Source organism: Canis lupus, chromosome 14 (assembly GCF_048164855.1).
Source record: "Canis lupus baileyi chromosome 14, mCanLup2.hap1, whole genome shotgun sequence".
Lineage (NCBI taxonomy): Eukaryota > Metazoa > Chordata > Mammalia > Carnivora > Canidae > Canis > Canis lupus.
Genome location: NC_132851.1, coordinates 63,601,506 through 63,622,166, shown reverse-complemented (window position 1 = coordinate 63,622,166; position 20,661 = coordinate 63,601,506). Strand labels below are relative to the sequence as shown.

Genomic DNA, 20,661 nt, shown 5'->3' with positions numbered 1-20,661 from the left:
CATTTGGGGAATATAAAAAATAGTGAAAGGGAATATAAGGGAAGGGAGAAGAAATGTGTGGGAAATATCAGAAAAGGAGACAGAACATGAGAGACTCCTAACTCTGGGAAACGAACTAGGGGTGGTGGAAGGGGAGGTGGGCGGGGGGAGGGGCAACTGGGTGACGGGCACTGAGGGGGTCACTTGACGGGATGAGCACTGGGTGTTATTCTGTATGTTGGCAAATTGAACACCAATAAAAAATAAATTCATAAAAAAAGAAAGATGAATTACTTTATCAGTCTGTCCTTTATGAAGAGAATCTTGGTGCATTAGAATGACTTGGAGGAGGAGACTGTAAGATGCTGTGCCCAGACACACAGTATCCAGAATTAGGAAACAACTCCTCGTCTATCTGGCTCCAAGCCCTTGTGATTTATACTGTATCACCCCGCCTCCACAAGCTGTCTTATTGACCATAACAGGTCACAGAGACAGATCGGAGTAAACAGAAGTCAGTTCAGCCCTCCCTTAGATAAACATGCATGCTTTCTCTGGAATATCCTGGCCCCACTGAAGGTCTGAACATCACAGGTTTAATTAATATAACAACAGGACGACTACACAGTGTTGCTGTCTCAGCGGTCTCTTTTCGCTGAAGCATCTCACCTTCCTCTTTCCCCTTCACCTTTGTTTCCGAAGTCCCAGAGTTCCCTCCTGGCATTGACTCATTTTTCCTTTGTTATGCTACCAATTTCAGATTGACCTTATCCCTTCCAGATTTATAGCAGCCTTTTATCTTTCCCAGGGCCCTAAAGCACAGAAAAGCTTTTTAGCTTGTTGAGGGAATCCCATCTTGCTCATTCTTGAAGAAAGGGAATCCGTTCTACCAGGGCTTTTAGGATGCTTTCACTAAAGGCCAGAAGATTTTTTTTTTTAAGTCTTTGTAGCTGAATTAGTCCACACAGAGCTCCTTTGATGCTTAAAATGAGGTAAAGGCATAATTAGCATAAAAGGACAGACTTATGCTTATTGGAAACAACCATCTGACCCTTATAATCTGCCCTTCCAGAGGACTATTGAAATGGGCCCAAATTACCCAAATGTAAACGTTTGCAAAAGTTTTAGCAGGTTATTGTAACAGTTCAACTGAGTAGAATGGCTACTAGCTACTGGCCGTGGAGAGATAGACTTGAGAGATGTCAGGGTACAGGACAGGGTACAGATTGACTGCGTTTGCAGAAGAGGAGGGAATCAAGGATAGTTTAGTCTTCAACTGTGTAGAATACTGGGAGAACAGACTCTGGGGAGAAGACGAGTATACTCTGAGATGTATAGGTAGATTCCCAGGAGATAGTTCTGTTACACAATAGCCAAACTGTGGAGGGAGCCTCGGGGTCCATCGAAAGATGATGGATAAAGAAGATGTGGTTTATGTAGACAATGGAATATTCCTCAGCCATTAGAAACGACAGATACCCACCATTTGCTTCGACGTGGATGGAACTGGAGGGTATTATGCTGAGTGAAGTAAGTCAATCGGAGAAGGACAAGCATTATATGGTCTCATTCATTTGGGGAAGATAAATAATAGTGAAAGGGAATAGAGGGGAAGGGAGAAGAAATGTGTGGGAAATATCAGAAAGGGAGACAGAACATAGACTCCTAACTCTGGGAAACGAACTAGGGGTGGTGGAAGGGGAGGAGGGCAGGGGGTGGGGGTGAATGGGTGACGGGCACTGAGGGGGGCACTTGACGGGATGAGCACTGGGTGTTATTCTGTATGTTGGCAAATTGAACACCAATAAAAAATAAATTTATTATAAAAAAAAAAGATAGTTCTGTTACTACTGGAGTTGAACAGATGGCTCTTGAGCATGAGAGAGATGAATGAGTGTTACAGACGTAAACATTTGGAGCTAATCAGCCTGTAGGTATCGGTTGAAGAAACAGCAGCGGATGAAATATTGCAGAGCGAGTGCATGAGAAGAGACGATGGTTGAAAACAAAACCGTGAGGCACACTGACATGTGAGCTGGATGGAGAAAAGGGAGCTCGTATCACTAAAGATGCGAGTAGTGTTCGAAGAACACAGTGCGGTACAGTACTAAATGCTGCTGAGCACTGTAGGTGGGTTATTTTTTCATGACGAGGGAGAATTAAGAGTATGGATTAAAGATGACAAGGAACTCCAAGCAAGGGAGAGCTTGAATACAGGCAATAAAGACTTGATGAGTTTTTTGGAGCAGAGCATTTGGAGCAGAAGAAGCCAGAGACCTAGGTGACAAACAGAAAAAGGCAAGAGAGGTAGGTGTGAAAGAGCAACAGGCATCGGCATCACGTAGACTTACCTGACTTTTACTCGTGCTCATCTTCTGGGGGAAAGAATCATGTAACTTCTGTGGGTCTCAGCCTCTTTCTAAAGTAGTGATACGAGATGTCTCCTTTGCAGAGTGTTGAGCTTCCGCGATAATGTGGATTGGACTTCTTGCACTTGCTCTTCATAATACCCTTCCTGATTTTGGGTCTCCCTGCTCTGACTACCCAGTCTTAACTTCTTCCTCACCCTCTGGACGTCTATCTTGTCAGTCAGATTTATTGCCTTCAGAGGACATGATCCTATCTGGTAGGACCACGTCTGCCTGTCTTTTTAAAATATTTATTGATTTTTGTTCACGCACGTAGCCTATTTCACCTGATAGAACACAGTCATGATACGAACTGAGACCCAGACTCAGTTACTCTTAAATGTCCTGCCCCAGGGACAGTTAGGCATATGGTAACTGTTCAATGAATATTTGATTAGGTGATTAATAAAGGTAATTATTGTTGACCTGAGATTGGAGGTGAGAAAAGAAGAGAGAGTCAGCCCCCTACTCTGATCAAAAGGAATGTAGAGGATGAGCTGAGAATCCAAGTAGGTGTGTGTCTGGAACTGTTTTAGCTCTGCAAGAAATTAGTTGTGGAAAGTACTATTTCTTCCCAGTTCATTTCAGAATGCTTTTGTGTCAGCCCAAATTACCTAGACTGTCTTGTCATTAACTTGTTTGCTTTTCATAAACCAAGTCTCTCTCTCTCTTTTTAAAAATCACGCTTAGGTATCACTTATTTTCTTCTTTGTGAGTAATGGTATTAATGATGGCTAATAAATTTTTTATTTTACATGTGCAAGGGCCGGCACCATTAAGCACTGTAACATATATGAGCTCATTTATTCCTCTCAACAATCCTCTAAGGACAATACTCTAATGCACCCATTTTACAGATGAGTAGACCAAAACATGGAGGCAAATAACATGCCCAAGGTCACAGAGCTAAGATCAAGCCCAGGCAGCCTGGCTACAGAACTCATGCTCTTAACCACTCAGCCATCCTGTCTCTCCAGACCTAATCCACCCATCTAAAAGAAAAACGAGTGTTGCTTTGTTGAAGCCAGACAAAGCTGTTCATCAGCTAGTCAGACAAAGCAGGTCAGGGTGTCCTGCCAGGGAAATGTCCTGGGAGAAATTGTCCTGTCCGGGAACAAACCTGGAAGGGATTTTCCTTTCAAGGAAAGGAATACTTGACTTGATTTTACCTTCCCTCCCCCCCGCCCCTATCACATCACTGGCAACCCCTTCTCATTTAAGGTCATCTGAAAAGTGAATTAATATTCTGTTTACTCCTTCTTTCAGGTGATTTAATAAAAGCTCTAGGCTCAACCCTGAACATCTCACAGAAAATCTTACACACACTGTGATAGATTCATTCACGTGGTAAAGGGGTGTTCGGTTTTACGCATATTTGCATTATGTTGTGTCAAATATGTGACTTCTTAGAATTATTATGCTTAATGCCTTTCTTACAACCCAAAATGCTGGTTATAAATTTCAGCCCTAACTTTTCTTATTCAGTTTTTCCAGTGATCTGCTCTAGCATCTTTTTCTTTTTTTCAGTATTTTTAAAACTACCATCATATTGATCACCAAGAAATCGTTATTTATAGTAAATTCAGAGTCCAATTCCTCATTTCCTTAAAATTTACACGAAGGAAGATTATGAAAAGGAAGTGAAGTTGTTAATTCCTCTTTCTCAATATACTTACACACCAATTTCTTCAATTCAGGGATAGCAAATTACTACTGATTATTCTAAAACCAGCTGTTCTGTGCACAGTAACAGTGTTGTGGTGCGCAGGTTTGTGGAAGTATAGCAAGATGGTGAAAACTACTGACTCTGGAGTCAGACTGCGTAGGTTTTCATCCTTTGCTGTGTCTATGAACTGTGTGACCATGGGCAAGTTACTTGACTTCTCTGGGCCTCAATTCTTAGTGTAAAATGGTGATGATAATATCTCTTAAGTTGTTGCAAGAATCACTTGAACGAATCTAAAGTATTTAGTGCAGTGCCTGGAATCCGAAAAGCTTTATATAATGTTAGCTGTTGTTTTTGTTTGTTCGTGTTGCTTTTACTTAGGAAAAATATTGCTTTCCTTGTCACTAAAAGTTGTAAAAATGCTTTCTTAACAAATATTATTTTAGTTCATCTTGACAGATTCAAGTGGTTCATTCAGTATATGTTTTTAGTTCATTCTGTATATAATTTGTTGTTAAAATTTGTGAATAGTTTATAGTCAGATTCTGAGGGTTTCTATGCCTCTCATATATTTTACTGTATGACGTTGAAAAACAATCTAAATAAAGATGTCTTCAGTATTTTTCTTTGCTTTCAAGAGTCAAATGACTCAATGTTTTCCTTAGGCTAGAGTATTTTAAAACTCTTATTTAATTTTAAGGAAGTTATTTTATTTATGTGTAAATATAGGAAAAGACAGACATAACAACTGGTGAGTAAGTACCTCCAGGTGTATTAAGCAACATTTACCCCCCTCAAAAATGTGCATACTGCCACCTGCTGGGAGGAACTTTTGTACCTTGAAACAGTATTTTTGAAAAAATTTAAGTGTCCGATGATTTTCCCCATAGGTTTGGTTTTTTTTTGTTTGTTTTTTGTTTTTGGTAGATTTAATTTAAATCACATCTTTCATTCAATTGAAATTTCAAACGTAAGAGTCTTGGAGTCTCTTTTAGGTGAAAACTAAGAAGGAGGTAGTTTTATTTCTTGTTCTTTTCATATAGATTATGAAAATACATCCATAAGTCTTTAAAATCTTTTCTCAGGGATGGATGGAAGGGTGCTAAGCTCCTTTATGTTTTTCTAAGGGCAGTTGTGTAGTATTTTTGCTAGATTTGGACAACAACCCTTTGAAGCAGACAGAGCAAGTCCAATTATAATTTGCCAGTGAGAAAACAGAGGCCCAGAGAGATTAAATGACCCGCCCAACGTCACTCAGCTTATCAGTGGAATATTCGGGACAGAATCCAGGTCTTTGAATATCTTATCCCATGGTGCTGATTATTTCTTCAACTCTTATCATATCCTATAGGCCTCTGAGTATAAAAACATTGCATCCTGTTATTAATAAGGCCTAGCAAAATGAAAAGCAGCCAAATTATTAAGTACATTTTAAAGTGAATAATTTATTTTTTTAAACTTTGGAAAGCAAATGATAAGTGGCATCCAGTGCTTTGTATTGGACACCTAACGTGTGTTGGTTTGCCATATTGAAAGAATGCTTTCTGCTCTGTACACATATTATTGCTTTATATTTGGTGATTTCTATCCATAACAATTTATGTATGTCCTGTGGCAGTTTCACAAATGTGTGCTGCCCTAGAAGATTCCCTGATTGATTTTTTATTTGTTTTGTACCGGATTACCCTGCTGTCTTTTTTTTTTTTTTTAAGATTTTATTTATTTATTCATGAGAGACAGAGAGAGAGAGAGAGAGAGAGAGAGAGGCAGACACAGGCAGAGGGAGAAGCAGGCTCTATGCAGGGAGCCCAACGTGGGACTCGATCCCAGGCCTCCAGGACCATGCCAAGGGCCAAAGGCAGGCACTAAACTGCTGAGCCATCCAGGGATCCCCACCCTACTGTCTTATTAGCCTGGCATAATAGTGGCTTTTGTTAAACAAAACTTTTTGTTTGGTGAATGGTCACTTTGAATTTTAAAAAAGTGTCCTTTTACTCCATCATTTTATAGTATAATATTACCATTGAGAACATGAATTTTGTCCATTAGACTTTCTTGGTATTGCACTGATTTTAAGATTTCCCAAGTACAGATGGGTTTACTAATTTAGGGTGACTATTCACTATACTAACTCAACTACTATAAGCTATTTGTCATTGTTGCCACCTTTCCTTCATTTTAGGATTCTAAGATTTTCTGATGTGTTTCCTGCATTTTTAAGTATAGTTGTCGCTGCTACTCTGAGGGGCTGTGTCTCCCTCCTTCCATCATCTGTGCTCTAGAAATTATTTTTTACCTAACTAGTTTAGTTTAAAATTTTATCATTCGTTTATTTTGCATATTTACTAGCATTGCTTTGTCTTTTTTTTTTTTTTTTACATTGAATTCGTTTACATTAAGCTGAGTACATGTGAGCAAAGCCATGCTGCTAATTCAGAACAGCTGCCTTACGAGAAGTCTCTTGGAATGTCCATGAGTCTCTGGATGAATGTGTAGTGACATGCCTGGCTTCAGACTTTACTTGTATTGGAATTATAGTGTTAGGAATTCCTTATCAGAAGCTTAATGCAGAAGAGGAAGGGAATTCAGTCTTCAATTAGGCAGGTGTGGAATAAGATAAGAGAATGTTCCCTGACCAAAAAGGTCAGAGAAAAATCACAGCTTTTTTGTACAGCATTCAATCTTTTCTTATATTTACCGGGAATCTACCCCTCTCAGTTTGACCCCATGGTTTTTATTTATTTTCCGTAGATATATGGAATACATTGAGCATCTTTTCCATATGGCAGCTATTAAGTCTTCTCTCTAGGTTTTTCTTTTGTTTCCCATATAATCCTGTTCTGCAATGCCCTTCTCTCCTTCTCACTCATACATTGAGGAGTTTGTTTGCCTGAGTTAAATCTTTTAATTCTTGCACTAGTCCAAAGTGGTAGTATTCTTATTATGCCCATTTGACCGAGGCTAAGAAAGAGACCACACAACAATGAGGGGTTGAACCAGAATGTTAACTGAGACATTAGTGTTTGGTGTTAGGCTCTTGGACATTAAGCCTTCCATTCTTTATGTACATATTTTATAGGCTGCTTGCTTTTTGCTCTTCTCTGGGTACATTCGTGTTTGTCAACATCTCTTTTATAAGACATCATGAGCTAAAATTTACTTAGTACTTCAGGTATACCCTGGCCTCCAGAGGGATAGCTTGCTCATGGGCTGCCTGTCTATGCACTTGTGCCCTGCAAGGGCACGTTGCAGTTGTTTTTTGTTTTTTTTTTTTAACTTGGCTTATGTTGAACGGTTGTTACATTGAGTCTTACCATTCTCTGTGTGTGTGGGTATTTGTAAAGTATATGTGTGTATATCTAAATGCATTTTTCCACTTAAGAGGATTCTACATCTTTTCTTGTCAAACTGCACTTTGTCATCTTAAGTTATACTAGTTTCTGCAGTTCTTTTTTTACCTCCATTTTAGCTGTCCTCTTTTTTATTCCATACAAATTTAGTAAGTATGCCTTTAGGCTATATTTCAGGCCTTGATTTTTTTTAAGGTGTTCTGTGCAATCCCATTAGATTCTTGAAATATTTCAGTTGAGATTTCTTGCTCTGTTTCTTGGTTAGTGTGGTAATTTCCATTTTAATGATTCATGAATTTTGTGGGGGCTTCTTAGAACATTCTATCATTCTTAAGTTAGATTTCTTTATAAAGTCTCTCTCTATGAGATTATGGTTATCTTTTCTCTATAGGTTTTCCATTGCTGTGATTAGAGTCCAAATCTCCTGGATCTCAAGTCGAATTTCAGTTAGTTTTCCATCCCTCTTTTAGTTATTGTGACAGATGTGGCATCCCTGTCCCTGGGAATAGCAAAGAAGTTTTGTAGTCTAGTCAGATAACTTCACCTTTCCCCTTCCTGTTAGCATTTGCCAACATAATAAGCAATCTTGACTCACATTGATTTTGCACTAGCTTAATCAGAAGAAACAATGATGGTCTGGCCTGTGATCAACATGCACTAAACCAAGCTAATTTTATTCAGAATGTAAACACGAATAATAACATTTACTAAAATGTAACAAAGCTCTCAGCCTGCCAGCCAAGTAGGGACTAATTTGGGGTTCCAAATTCAATTTCTTATTATTTCTTATTAGGTTCGTTTCTGCCAACAACTGACTGTGGCCTTTACACACCAGTTAACCTCTGCTGTCTTCATTTTACTCATCTGTGTAAATCTGTGGTGGACTATGACCTCTGAGATTGCTTCAATCCTAATATCAATAATTTTAAAGCATGCCAAATCACTTTTAGAAGTTTTAGCCTAACTTTAATAATTAAATAAAAAGGAGTGACTCAACTTAGCTTTTCTGAGCTATACCTAAGGGTGATATTCATCTAATATGCACTCATACAGTCACCTTAGTAATTCAAATATTGAAGGACTTATAACACGGTAGGGCTTCTATATAATCATTGTCTCAGCTGCCCCACTTATAGAGTGGAAGCACTAGGAGGGCTACCCACTTGCTGGCCTGCAGATAAACCACCATAGCTCCTGCACACCAACTCCATTTCCATGGGCTCTCCTAACCAGACGTAGGACATGAGCCCCCAGACAAATGCCTGCTGACTGTTCTCCTCTACATGGCTATGGCTATGCAAAGGTAGAAGACTCTTCTTTTTTTTTTTTTTAATGAATTTCTTTTCTTCTTCTTCTTCTTCTTTTAGATTTTATTTATTTATTTGACAGAGAGAGAGAGAGAGAAAGCACAAGCAGGGGGAGTGGCAGGAAGAGGGAGTAGCAGGGACCCACTGAGCAGGGAATCTGATGTGGGGCTCAATCCCAAGACACTGGGTCATTACCTAAGCCAAAGGCAGACACTTAACTGACTGAGCCACCAAGGCACCCCCAGCTAGTAGATTCTTGCCAGATTCACCTACTTGCTGTTGCTTTTGATGAATATTATATGTGTATTATAGCACATTGGACTCTTTCTAACACAGCAGTTTAATGAAGCCCTTTTAAATCATGTTCTCTGTTGTTTATGATACTGTGGGGTTTACAAAATCAGCAGTTCACATACCCAAGAATGTTCCAAAGCTAAAGGTAAGTAATTTCATTTCAGAGTTCAGCATAAACAAAATTTAAAAAAAAAAAAAGTGATTTGACTCCAGTACTTGTGATTACATGGCTAACCCCTGAAATGTTGTGCAAATCATGAAATCAAATCATTGTGTCACCTTTCTTTTAGCGATTATCTGCTTTGTTTCCAGGTGAATGAAATTTACCATGATGAGTCCCTTGGAGTGCATATAAATGTGGTCTTGGTGCGCATGATAATGCTGGGTTATGCAAAGGTAAAATATCTTAAAATATGTGATCTCTGGATGTTAAGAACTGGACTAGCAGATGGCATTTCTGTAACTCTAGCTAATGTGGCGTTGATGTGTCACGCAGACCTAGCTCTTTAGAGCTGAGGAAGAGACACTGCCATGATAAGCGTAGATCTCCCCATTGGAACAGATGATGATTTTTGTGCTGATACCATTTGCTTTGCTTATTTATCTAATGGAGTCATAGATCATTATTATTCTGGCTCTAAGCATGACTGGATGAGTGAAAACAAATAGATATCACTGTGAGGAAAGAGAATTTCCTTAGTCTACCATTATCATCAAATTTGTGATTCATTCATTTATTCATTCACAACATCTATGCTGAATGCTTACTATGTGTCAGATGCTTTCTAGGTGCTTTGACTATATCAGTGAAGAAAAATAGCAAAGATCCTTGCCCTCTTATGGTTTGTTAAAAGCAATATTTTACATATGTCATTCCACTTAAGAAAACTGAAGTATACAGTGAATGTTCACTGAGAAGAGCTTTAATCCTTTTGGAAACAAAAAGTTAGATCGAAATGCACATGGTAGGATTTTCATGTGATGTAACTAACTGTAGCTGACTTTACAATGGCAGGGATGTGTCCTTGTCGTTGGAAATAATGAAATGATGACCATGATTTCTTTCTTTGAGAAAGTGACTAACTTGACAATTTTCTTGATATTTAAAATTACAAGCCCCCTGCCATAATTAATCCCCCTGATTATGAAATACTAATAAAATTATGCATTTAGCAAACAGGAAAAAAATCCATGTGTTTGCATTTCATTATGTATATAACACCCACTTACCATTTTCTGATGAGAAGGTGTCATTGATCTTTACTTTATTCCATAAACCTGACCTAGTTTGTGTTACTAACACTACATACAAGTTAACTCCAGCTGGAGATGTTAACAGCTTTCAGTTGGTTGTTATATGATTTGTTTGGAGAAGCATGTGATCAGCATGCACTAAACCAAGCTAATTTTATTCAGAATGTAAACACGAATAATAACATTTACTAAAATGTAACAAAGCTCTCAGCCTGCCAGCCAAGTAGGGACTAATTTTGGGTTCCAAATTCAATTTCTTATTATATCAGAACTACTCTGGGAAGTATGGATACTGGGTTCTTGAAGGATGGGCCCTTTTCCCTCTGAACTTTTAATTCCTGATCATAATGTGGTAGTAGCAACGTTCCAGGCAATGCCAATCCATCTCTTGCAACTGCCGGATAAGAGTGCATCTCCCTCCATCGCCCTGAGGTTTAAAAAAGGGTAGTTGCAAAAAAAAAAAAAAAAAGGGTAGTTGCTTTGTTTAGTGTAAAGTTTATGTAATTTGACCACTTCCTGAAATAAAGATTTGACCAGCTTTGCCAGCTCATTGAAGAATTTATATTCTTCACATTTGTCGATCAATTCTGGGCCAATAAAAATCAAAATCAAAGTAAAAATGAAAATAAAAAAAAATTTAACTAAAGACCTTTCACTTTAACGGCTCTGGATAAAAGTCTTAACCAGAATCTTTTCCTTTTTTTTTTTTTTCTTAATATCTATAAGAAATCCAAGTTGAATTAGGAAATGGACTACTAGAATTCTTAACCCCAGTGATTAACACTGAGTTGCCCCACGATAGCAAATGTTAGTGTTACATGTTCCTGTAAATGTGTCAGTCACCTTTCGCACAGGTAACACTGATCATCATTCAGATATCCTTGGGCATTTAGAATTCCCAAACAAGAGTGGATAAATACATGAGCCCTAAATAATGTTATTGAACATTACTTAAATATTATACTCCCAAATGTTGACTTCAGAGAAAGTTATGAAAGGAAGCCTTCGGGAAAGCATTGTGTACTTCTTCAACACACTGTTTCCTCTTAGTCCATCAGCCTCATAGAAAGGGGAAACCCATCCAGAAGCTTGGAGAATGTATGCCGCTGGGCTTGCCAACAACAAAAGTCTGATCCCAACCACTCTGAACACCATGACCATGCAATTTTCTTAACCAGGCAAGATTTTGGACCTGCTGGAATGCAAGGTATTTCCATTAATATGCAGAAGAAAAACTTAAGGGCATGACTTTTCAAAAATAATCCTAAATCAAGGAGTCTGTTCAAATGTTCAGATCCCTACCATCACTTTCCACCATGCATCAGCCAAGCATACTCTTTCTTTCTATCGCTCCCAGTGACTTCTGTGGAGTTCACAATGTTAAATGCCACTTAAATGCTATAACAAATTATACTTGCCTTTAAAATAATGATTGTGCATTTGGAGTCTGGAGGGGATGCTGTAAAGTGCAGTGTGATTTCCACTAACTGTTTGGAAAGGGAAAGGAGAAGCCATAAGAAATGATTGCTGCCAAAGAGCTTTCTTCCAAAGTCAGCTTACATTTATCTAATAAATTCTGATGTAGACTTTGGAAAAATGTAGACTGATGAATTTCTTTTCAACGTTGATGGAATTTCTGGCTCCCTTTATCAGTACCATCATAGGAAGGACCATTCACTGAAAACAGAAAGACGAGGCTTTGTTGGTGGGCAGAACAGAATAGTAACCCCAGGCAGTTCCTTCCCTTAGGGAAGGCGAAAACGCAGACCCAATGAATCTTTTTAGAGACCATTACCTGTGTGTGGCTTTCCCAAGAGAATGTGGCGCAATGCTAGCAGTGAAATAATACTGCCTCTGTTTCCTGAAAAGCTCTTTTTTTTTTTTTTTCTAGGCAAAGGTCCAGTAGTAGTTCTTAATGGGCTTTCTCATAAAATGAAAATAAAAGTAATTGTTATTCTCTACAGGATATGCTCCAGTCACAGGCATGTGTCATCCAGTGAGAAGTTGTACCCTGAATCATGAGGATGGTTTTTCATCTGCTTTTGTAGTAGCCCATGAGACTGGCCATGTGTAAGTCACTGTTGACAGTTATAAAGCAAAAAAAAAAAAAAAAAAAAAAGGTCTTTTCTTTCCTGCTTCTCTCAGTATCGTTCACACTTTGGGCAGAGTACATGCCAGCAGGCAATTCTCATTCTTTGCCAAATGTGAGGAGCTGAAAACAGGGAAGAGGTCATGCACGGAAACTAAATAAATGACTCTGGCTTGCCGAGACACCCCTGCATTTTTTTGTAGCTCTCAGAAAAGAAAGACATTTCTGTCAGATTGTTCTCTATTTCACAGTTTCTGGGACTCCTCCACAGAAGCCACGTTCATTTATAAAACAGATTCCCCTGAATTTATTTTCAAGAGTGAAATCAAGCAAAATCCATGGCCCCTCTCTTACCAGTGAGGTCTCCCTTTGTCTTAGGCTGGGAATGGAGCACGACGGACAAGGCAACAGGTGCGGGGATGAGACTGCTATGGGGAGTGTCATGGCCCCCTTGGTGCAAGCTGCATTTCATCGTTACCACTGGTCCCGGTGCAGTGGCCAAGAACTGAAGAGATACATCCAGTAGGTCCCCTTCTGCATGTTGGAGAGCATTTATAGCCTAGCATAATACAGACATGGAGCTGACTTCTAGGACCTTGATCTTTTTTTTTTTAATATTTTATTTATTCATTAGAGAGAGATTACAAGCAGGGGGAGGGGGAGAGGGAGAAGCAGTCGACCCGCAGAGCATGGAGCCCGATGTGGGGCCCCATCCCTGGACGCTGGGATCATGACCTGAGCTGAAGGCAGATGCTTTACTGACTGAGCCACCCAGGCGCCCCTAGGATCTTGATCTTAACAAAACTCCCAGGGAATGAAAGTTGCTGCTCATTGTAAACACTTTATGACTCACAGCTTTCCGCACAATGATCCCATAATGTAATCACAATATTTTAAGCCATAAACCTAGAATTTAAGAGAATTTTTAACCATGGTCTCCTTTTAGTAAATTCCTTATGGAATCTTTGACTGATGATCAAACCTGAGTTGGTGATGAGGAGAGAGAGGATGGTCATGTGATGCCTGCATAGTGTGCCACATGTACCCTGTAGCATAAATGCGGAGATCTGTGCCACCACACCATGTGGGAGTTCAGCTGGGGACGTGAATAGGGCTGTCACAATTCTACTGTATTCCTGAGTCATGTTTGGCTTACTTTTTTGGGTTGAATAAGGATGATGAGTCTTTTTCTAAAAGGAAGTGAAACGAACGACCTTAAAAGGCATTACTTTGTGATCTTGCTATATAATCTGATGAAATTCCAGAGTACGTAACCTAAGAGTATGTAACCACATTAGGATGTGTTTTAAAAAATGGACAGTTAATGACATGAAATATTTTCCTCTCTACAGTTCCTATGACTGTCTCCTTGATGACCCATTTGAACATGATTGGCCCAAACTCCCCGAACTTCCTGGAATCAATTACTCTATGGATGAGCAATGTCGTTTTGACTTTGGGGTTGGTTATAAAATGTGCACTGCGGTATGTTACAATCAAGTGAGATTTTGCATCTTGAAATCTTTTTTGCATAGCTCCTGTTTGGTGAGCTTTACAGACTACTGGTGCAAGCATAAAAATATCTATCAATGATTTTGTGTTTGCTGTGTCACTATGTGCTGAAGTTAAGAGCTTCGATAATAAAGTTAAATATTATGTAATCCTTGTAACAGACTAGATGGGAGTTGGTACATTTTTATTCTGCAGATGAAAAAAACCAAGACTTACAGAAATTAAGCAGTTTGCCTAAAGCACACATCTGGTCAATGAGGGAGCTGGATATTGAAACTAAGATATTCAGACTCTAAAGCTTTATGCTCTGTTGTTCCCTTAGTTTTTATGACCTTCAGAGATGACTTCTAAGCATTCAATAGGTTGCTTTTCATTAGTTTGTTGGCCAGGATTTCATGTAGCTGTGACCGTAGGGAAGGGTTGTACTGGTATATTCTCATGTGAGAGTCATATGGTATAGCATGAAGGTCAGGAATATGGGTCTCATACTCAGACTAGGTGGGTTGTCAGAATCTGGATCTCATACTTACCGGATCCATGACTTTGAGCCCTTAATTCAATCTCTCTTCATTTTCATGGGTGTAAAATGTGGGTAATGATAATATTTATCTCATAGAATTGATATCAGGATTAAATTTGATAATAATTAAAGCCTCTAGCACAATGCAGGCTCATAGTAAACGGAGTCCAGTAAAGCCAGTCCTCCGTGTGGCTGTGCACATTATGGGTATGTTCACTAAATTTCTACATTAAGCTTTACTAGTTCATAAATATAAGGGAAGAAAGGAGGGGCTTTTGATATGTTGGACCAAGCTTTGTGTGTTAGAGCGAGAAAAGTAAGTATTTCATGGTACTGGAAAGAAGTTGATCTGCTGTTTGAATCTTCCATATAGAGCTATCTACAGCCATTGGTCTGTGTATAAGGTATACACTGTCAGCTCCTATTACCTGCATTAATACTTTAGACCTGAGAATTCTAAAGCTTTGGCTCAATATCATGGATAAATACAATTTCTGCATTAAGTAGTAGGAATTAGAACAAAAACACCTAGGTCCAAAATGAGTACCAATTTAAAAAAAATAAAAGCTCTGACTCTCTATGGGTAATTAGTGCTATAAGCAATGAATATGTGGAGAAATTGGTATTTGATGTTTGTTTAAATCTAGAGAATGGTAAGATGTTTCTAGTTACAAAGAGATCAAATGAGTAAAGACCACACACAAATATGTGTGCTTGCACATGCATTTGGATATCATAATGTGGTGTTTTAGGAAAACAAAAAACATTCTTACAAGTGAGAATACTAAGATTCTGGTCTATTATTATCTCATGTATAACTATAACCAAAGCTTTACCTTATATCTCATATTATCACCATGGATTGTTTTGAGGATTAAATATATAGAAAGTACACTGTAAACTACTTGAACGCATTGTGAAATTTTGTCACACCTAGAATACTTTATCTCACAAACCAAGCCTTACAAATATTTTCTGCTTTTAGTCAGCTCAGTATTATTTATAATCCAACTAGTTCATATCTACAGGGATAAAGAGAACCTTCTTGATAGCTTAAGAACTGTAAAACCATCATAATAAGTTTTCATATTTAAAATGGTCATAATACTTACAAATTCTTTGAAATTCCCATATTGTCTGTTTGAAAACCATAAAATAGAAGTAGTATGCAGAAATGTTAAAGTCAACCAGAGAATTGCAGACAAATCATTGTTTATTATTGATATTTTAGAAAAACAGAATAAAAATATTATTTCCCTGGAATTCTCAGGCAATATATTTTTTTTTCTCATCATGCCACAACTATGACTATTAATTTGAATTTAAAGTACCCAAGGAACATGACATGAGGAATGTTGGACAGATGTTGGTATGACATGTCATCTATATTTTATTGAGATCTTGATTCTCTCTCTTCCAGTTCCGAACATTTGACCCATGTAAACAGCTGTGGTGTAGCCATCCTGATAATCCCTACTTTTGTAAGACAAAAAAGGGACCCCCACTTGATGGGACCGAATGTGCTGCTGGAAAAGTGAGTATATCTATTTATACAATGAAGATCTAAGATATATTTCATCATAATGATCTTTAGAAACCTGGAAAATTATGACCCTTGCTGTAGTCATTTTTGTACAAACCATGGTGTATGGGGTTTCATTATGATAATGCACTAGCATTGTTTCCTAGGGCTTCCATAACAAATTGCCACAACGTTAGTTCCTTAAAATAACAGAAATGTTATTCTCTCATAGTTTTAAAAGCCAGAAGTCTAAAATCAGTTTCACTGAGCCAAAATCGATGTGTGGACAGGACCATACTCTCTCCAGAGGCTCTAGGGAAGGGTCTGTTCTTGGGTCTTCCAGCTTCTGGTGGCGGCCTGCATTCCTCGATTTGTGGCTGCACCATTCTAATTTCTGCTTCCCTGGCCACACTATCCCCTTTTCTGTGTACAAATTTCCCTTTGCCCCTGTCTTATAAGAATACACATGCTGTGCTGACAGTCAGGGCCCACCTGGATAATCCAGGATAATCTCTCCATCTCCAAATCCTTAACCACATCACATCTGCAAAGACCCATTTTCCAAATAAGGACATTCACAGATTTCAAGGATTAGGACCTACCTCCTTTGAGGCCACTGTTCGGCCACTACTGATAGAATAGGAAACAGCAGCGCAGCAGAATATCTGAGCCCCTGCTAATGGAATTTGATTTACTTGCTGGCGTCCCGTCCCACACCTTGTGAAAGTTGTCCAGAAATAAAGTCATGTGAATTTATACAGAAGATTTGGCCTTGCTCCTTGGGGAAAGATGCCCAGAGGTTTTAAATCTCAAATTGTGTAGTCAAGATTGAATGCTCAGAAACTGGCCAGGGGCCAAGCTACACTACTCAGGAGGGGAAAGATCACCAAATCCAAAACAAGGCATGTTAAGAACTCAAGTTGAAGAGCCTTGACTAGTTTGGAAATAAGATATTGTAGATAGGACCAAAAGCTGGCAAGGAAGATTTACATAGCTTTTAGTTCTTTTAAAACCCACATAAAGCTCTATTTCAAATGTGTATGAACTGTATTTGCTCTGAGAATTGCAAGCATAGTAATGATAAAAATAGTAAAATCTGCCATTATTTTGTGCTTAAACTTTGTTAGGTATCATGCTAAACGCATTACATATGGTGTGTTGCTTTTGCAAAATTCAGTGTTACAGACTTTTAACCCAAAAAACAAGAGCAACAATGAGTTGATTCATTTTTGCTTTATGAAAAATATATCCTGTGAATCAACTCCAAACATCCAACTTTTCTTAATATATTTGTGTTATATTTAAATTTACCAAATTCGAGTTTTAAGAGACATTTTATTGTGTGTAGGACAAAAAAAGCAGGTCAAAACGTCGAAAGGGAGAAGAGCTAATACCTGTTGAGCACCTGCTGTGTGCTGGGATACTGTAAGCTAGGTGCCTCTGTAGTATCAAGGTTTAGTGGTTTCCACTTAATTATTTCCTGGTCAGTCGGTCTTCTCCTCCTCATGATCCTTTCTGGGCCACAATATCCCTCATCTAAAATATAAAGATAACAAACGAATTATCTATCTCTCAGAATCATTGTGAATGAAAATTTTGAAACGTATTCAAGTGTTTTGAACACTAAAGATGTTTTAGGTATGTTAATTCCAAAGTTAAGGTATATATTTTTCTGTTACTATGATAAAGGGGAGCATGTTACCCTTAGAAATACCTGATAATTTAGCTAATGAGGGGTGAATTGTAGAGTAGTACCTGCTATGCAAGTTGGGTCCCCAGACCATCCTTACTGGTTTTATTTGATATTCATTGTAAATGTACATTTAAAAACTTGACTGAGTGAATGGTTTTTGTTTTGTTTTTGTTTTTTTTCATTTTATCCTTAAAAATGTAAGTCTAAATTATCCTATATGGGGCACCTTGTGACAGTTGTGCTGGGCTAATTTTATTTTATTTTTATTTTTTTTTAAATTTTTTATTTATTTATGATAGTCACAGAGAGAGGGAGAGAAAGAGAGACAGGCAGAAGGAGAAGCAGGCTCCATGCACCGGGAGCCTGACGTGGGATTTGATCCCGGGTCTCCAGGATCGCGCCCTGGGCCAAAGGCAGGCGCCAAACCACTGCGCCACCCAGGGATCCCATTGTGCTGGGTTAATTTTAAATGCATTTTTACCTGGGGCTGAGAAAAAAAAATAGAGGCCTCTAACTGGTGGTACTCATATGATAACTTGATCTTTAGTCTATGCATGGTTTTCATGATTGCCTTTTGTCATTTTCCTAAGTGGTGCTATAAGGGTCACTGCATGTGGAAGAATGCTAATCAACAAAAACAAGATGGCAATTGGGGATCATGGACCAAATTTGGCTCCTGTTCCCGGACGTGCGGAACTGGTGTCCGTTTCAGAACACGCCAGTGTAATAATCCCATGTGAGTAAACTCTTGTAATTCTATTGTTTTTGGATAGACCAGAAAATGCTTCAATATTATGTTTATTAACATTCTGTTTTGTGAAGTACATGTAAAAACATGTACTTCAAAACAGGAAACCTAAGGATTCAAGTGTCTATTTTGGGTAAATCTCCATTGATCCATCTTGTGAGGAGTAGTCAATGGTGAAGATGAGAGGCTCCAGTGAAGACTGGAGATTTTTGAAGCAGTTGCTATTTAGAGATTTCAGGAGCTGGGCAGGGAGAGCCCCGCCTGTGCAGGGAAGGCCTGGGTCCTAGGCTGTGAGGGCCACTGCAGGAAGCACAGGGCACCACTCCAGGGAGCAGCACCAGCCAGGGGCTCACTCAGTCTGGGGTCAGGAGAGCAATGCAGCAGAGCCTGGCCACAGAAAGATGGTGAAAGAAGACCAGGGAACTGCGAGGAACAGTTCTCCATTCATTCATTCAGACTAAATGGATTGAATCCCTTTTGCGTGCGCAGCAAAAACTTAGGACTTTCTTTCTGCTCTAGGATTTACCATGTGAGAAAAGTGCTTTCTTCAGTTTCTGGCAGCAGGATGGCTCCGAGAAAGTTTTTCATAAAGAATATCCAATGTCACGTACCTGTTTTCACAGGAGGAAGTATTAGTGGAAGTAACAAAAAACAATAAAAATTATAATAAGAGCAGCTAAGGTTCACTCTGAGCCCTGTTCTGTTCTAAGTATCTTAAATATGTTAGTTTATTCAGTTCTCTCCAATTTTCTCTAAGGGAGATGAGATTATTTTTCACATTCTACATGTGAGAAAACTAAGAGGTAGGATTGTGATCAAATTTCTTTGGGCTACGTCTACATGTTTTATGCATGGTAGGAAATATAGTTTTTCTCAGTCCCTCCATGTTTTTAAAGATGGCTCTATATCCTTTCCTCATGCATTCAAAATATACTGTTTGAAATGCTGATATAAATTGAGTTTTTGGTCCCCTCTACCCTCACCCCATTCCAGACACACACACACACACAGGGAGAAGATGGTGCTTTCCGAAGGGAATGGAATCAGGAAGATTGGGTTCATTCACTTTTGCAGCTCAGAAGCCCTGGCTTTCTGCCCTCCCAGCACTATGTCTGCAAGTTTCAACTGCTGGACCAGAGCCAAAGGGTCTTTTTCAATGTTTTCTTTTCTTTAGGCCCATCAATGGTGGTCAGGATTGTCCTGGTGTTAATTTTGAGTACCAGCTTTGTAATACAGAAGAATGCCCAAAACACTTTGAGGACTTCAGAGCACAGCAGTGCCAACAGCGTAACTCCCACTTCGAATACCAGAATACCAAACACCACTGGCTACCATACGAGCATCCCGACTGTGAGTAGATGCTCGCTGTCCTTCCCGCTGTGTGGATGGTGACTTAGAGTTTAAGCCTTGTCAACACCAATCCCTTGGACTCTCGGTCCTTACTTGGTAAAGTAGAAAACTTGGTGTGTACAGGGGTAAGTCTTGCTGGGTTTCCAAGAACAAGGCCGACGTAGTCCCTTCTCTAGAGAGGTCAGAATTGTGGGCTAGCTCCCAGCCAGCAGCATTCCCACCATCACTACTGAAAAGACCAGTGGAAAGTAGCCCATGGGAGACGTGCTGAGTTTCCTCGCCCGACTGGCATCCCTCTACTAGGAGACGCTCTGGAATACTGTGATCTTTCCTTTCCGAATAACAAGAGAGAAAACACAATTCTTTTACAGCTGACTCAGAAACAAGAAAGAGATCATGACTTAAGAACAGAAGTCACGTCATAACTTTTTACTTTTGTACTGTACACTGGTTCTTAGAAAATAACACTTGGAAATTCCCCTTTAGTGTTTCACTTCATACCCCTGAATTTTTGGTTGAATATGTCCAAATGGGAGCGTCTGGCCATACCTCATATTTGGGTGGCTGAAACAAAATAGTGACACGATTACCGTATAACATAATACACTAATGAGTTCTGTTTAAAAGCTGTTTTATTTATTTTTATTTTTTTTAATTTTTATTTATTTATGATAGTCACACAGAGAGAGAGAGAGAGAGAGGCAGAGACACAGGCAGAGGGAGAAGCAGGCTCCATGCACCGGGAGCCCGACGTGGGATTCGATCCCGGGTCTCCAGGATCGCGCCCTGGGCCAAAGGCAGGCGCCAAACCTCTGCGCCACCCAGGGATCCCAAAAGCTGTTTTAAAGGAAAGATACATCCACATAGGCATTCTAAGTTGCAATGCATTAAGAAGAAATGCATTATTTTTTATCTGTGAAGCAAGTCACATAAGTTATATTAAATTTAATTAATGAAGTCCTACAGGAA

General features: G+C 39.0%; 1 protein-coding gene across 4 annotated transcripts in view; it reads left to right on the top strand.

The window, feature by feature from the left end:
- ADAMTS3 (ADAM metallopeptidase with thrombospondin type 1 motif 3) overlaps positions 1–20,661 on the top strand; it is a 260,554-nt gene that overhangs the window by 209,043 nt on the left and 30,850 nt on the right. For all 4 annotated transcript variants that reach the window (XM_072775379.1, XM_072775382.1, XM_072775380.1 and 1 more), the window contains 8 exons: positions 9,317–9,400; positions 11,309–11,465; positions 12,223–12,328; positions 12,726–12,869; positions 13,700–13,832; positions 15,800–15,913; positions 18,185–18,330; positions 19,517–19,692. In XM_072775379.1, coding sequence (XP_072631480.1) covers positions 9,317–9,400; positions 11,309–11,465; positions 12,223–12,328; positions 12,726–12,869; positions 13,700–13,832; positions 15,800–15,913; positions 18,185–18,330; positions 19,517–19,692 — 1,060 coding nt within the window. The remainder of the gene's footprint in view (positions 1–9,316; positions 9,401–11,308; positions 11,466–12,222; positions 12,329–12,725; positions 12,870–13,699; positions 13,833–15,799; positions 15,914–18,184; positions 18,331–19,516; positions 19,693–20,661) is intronic.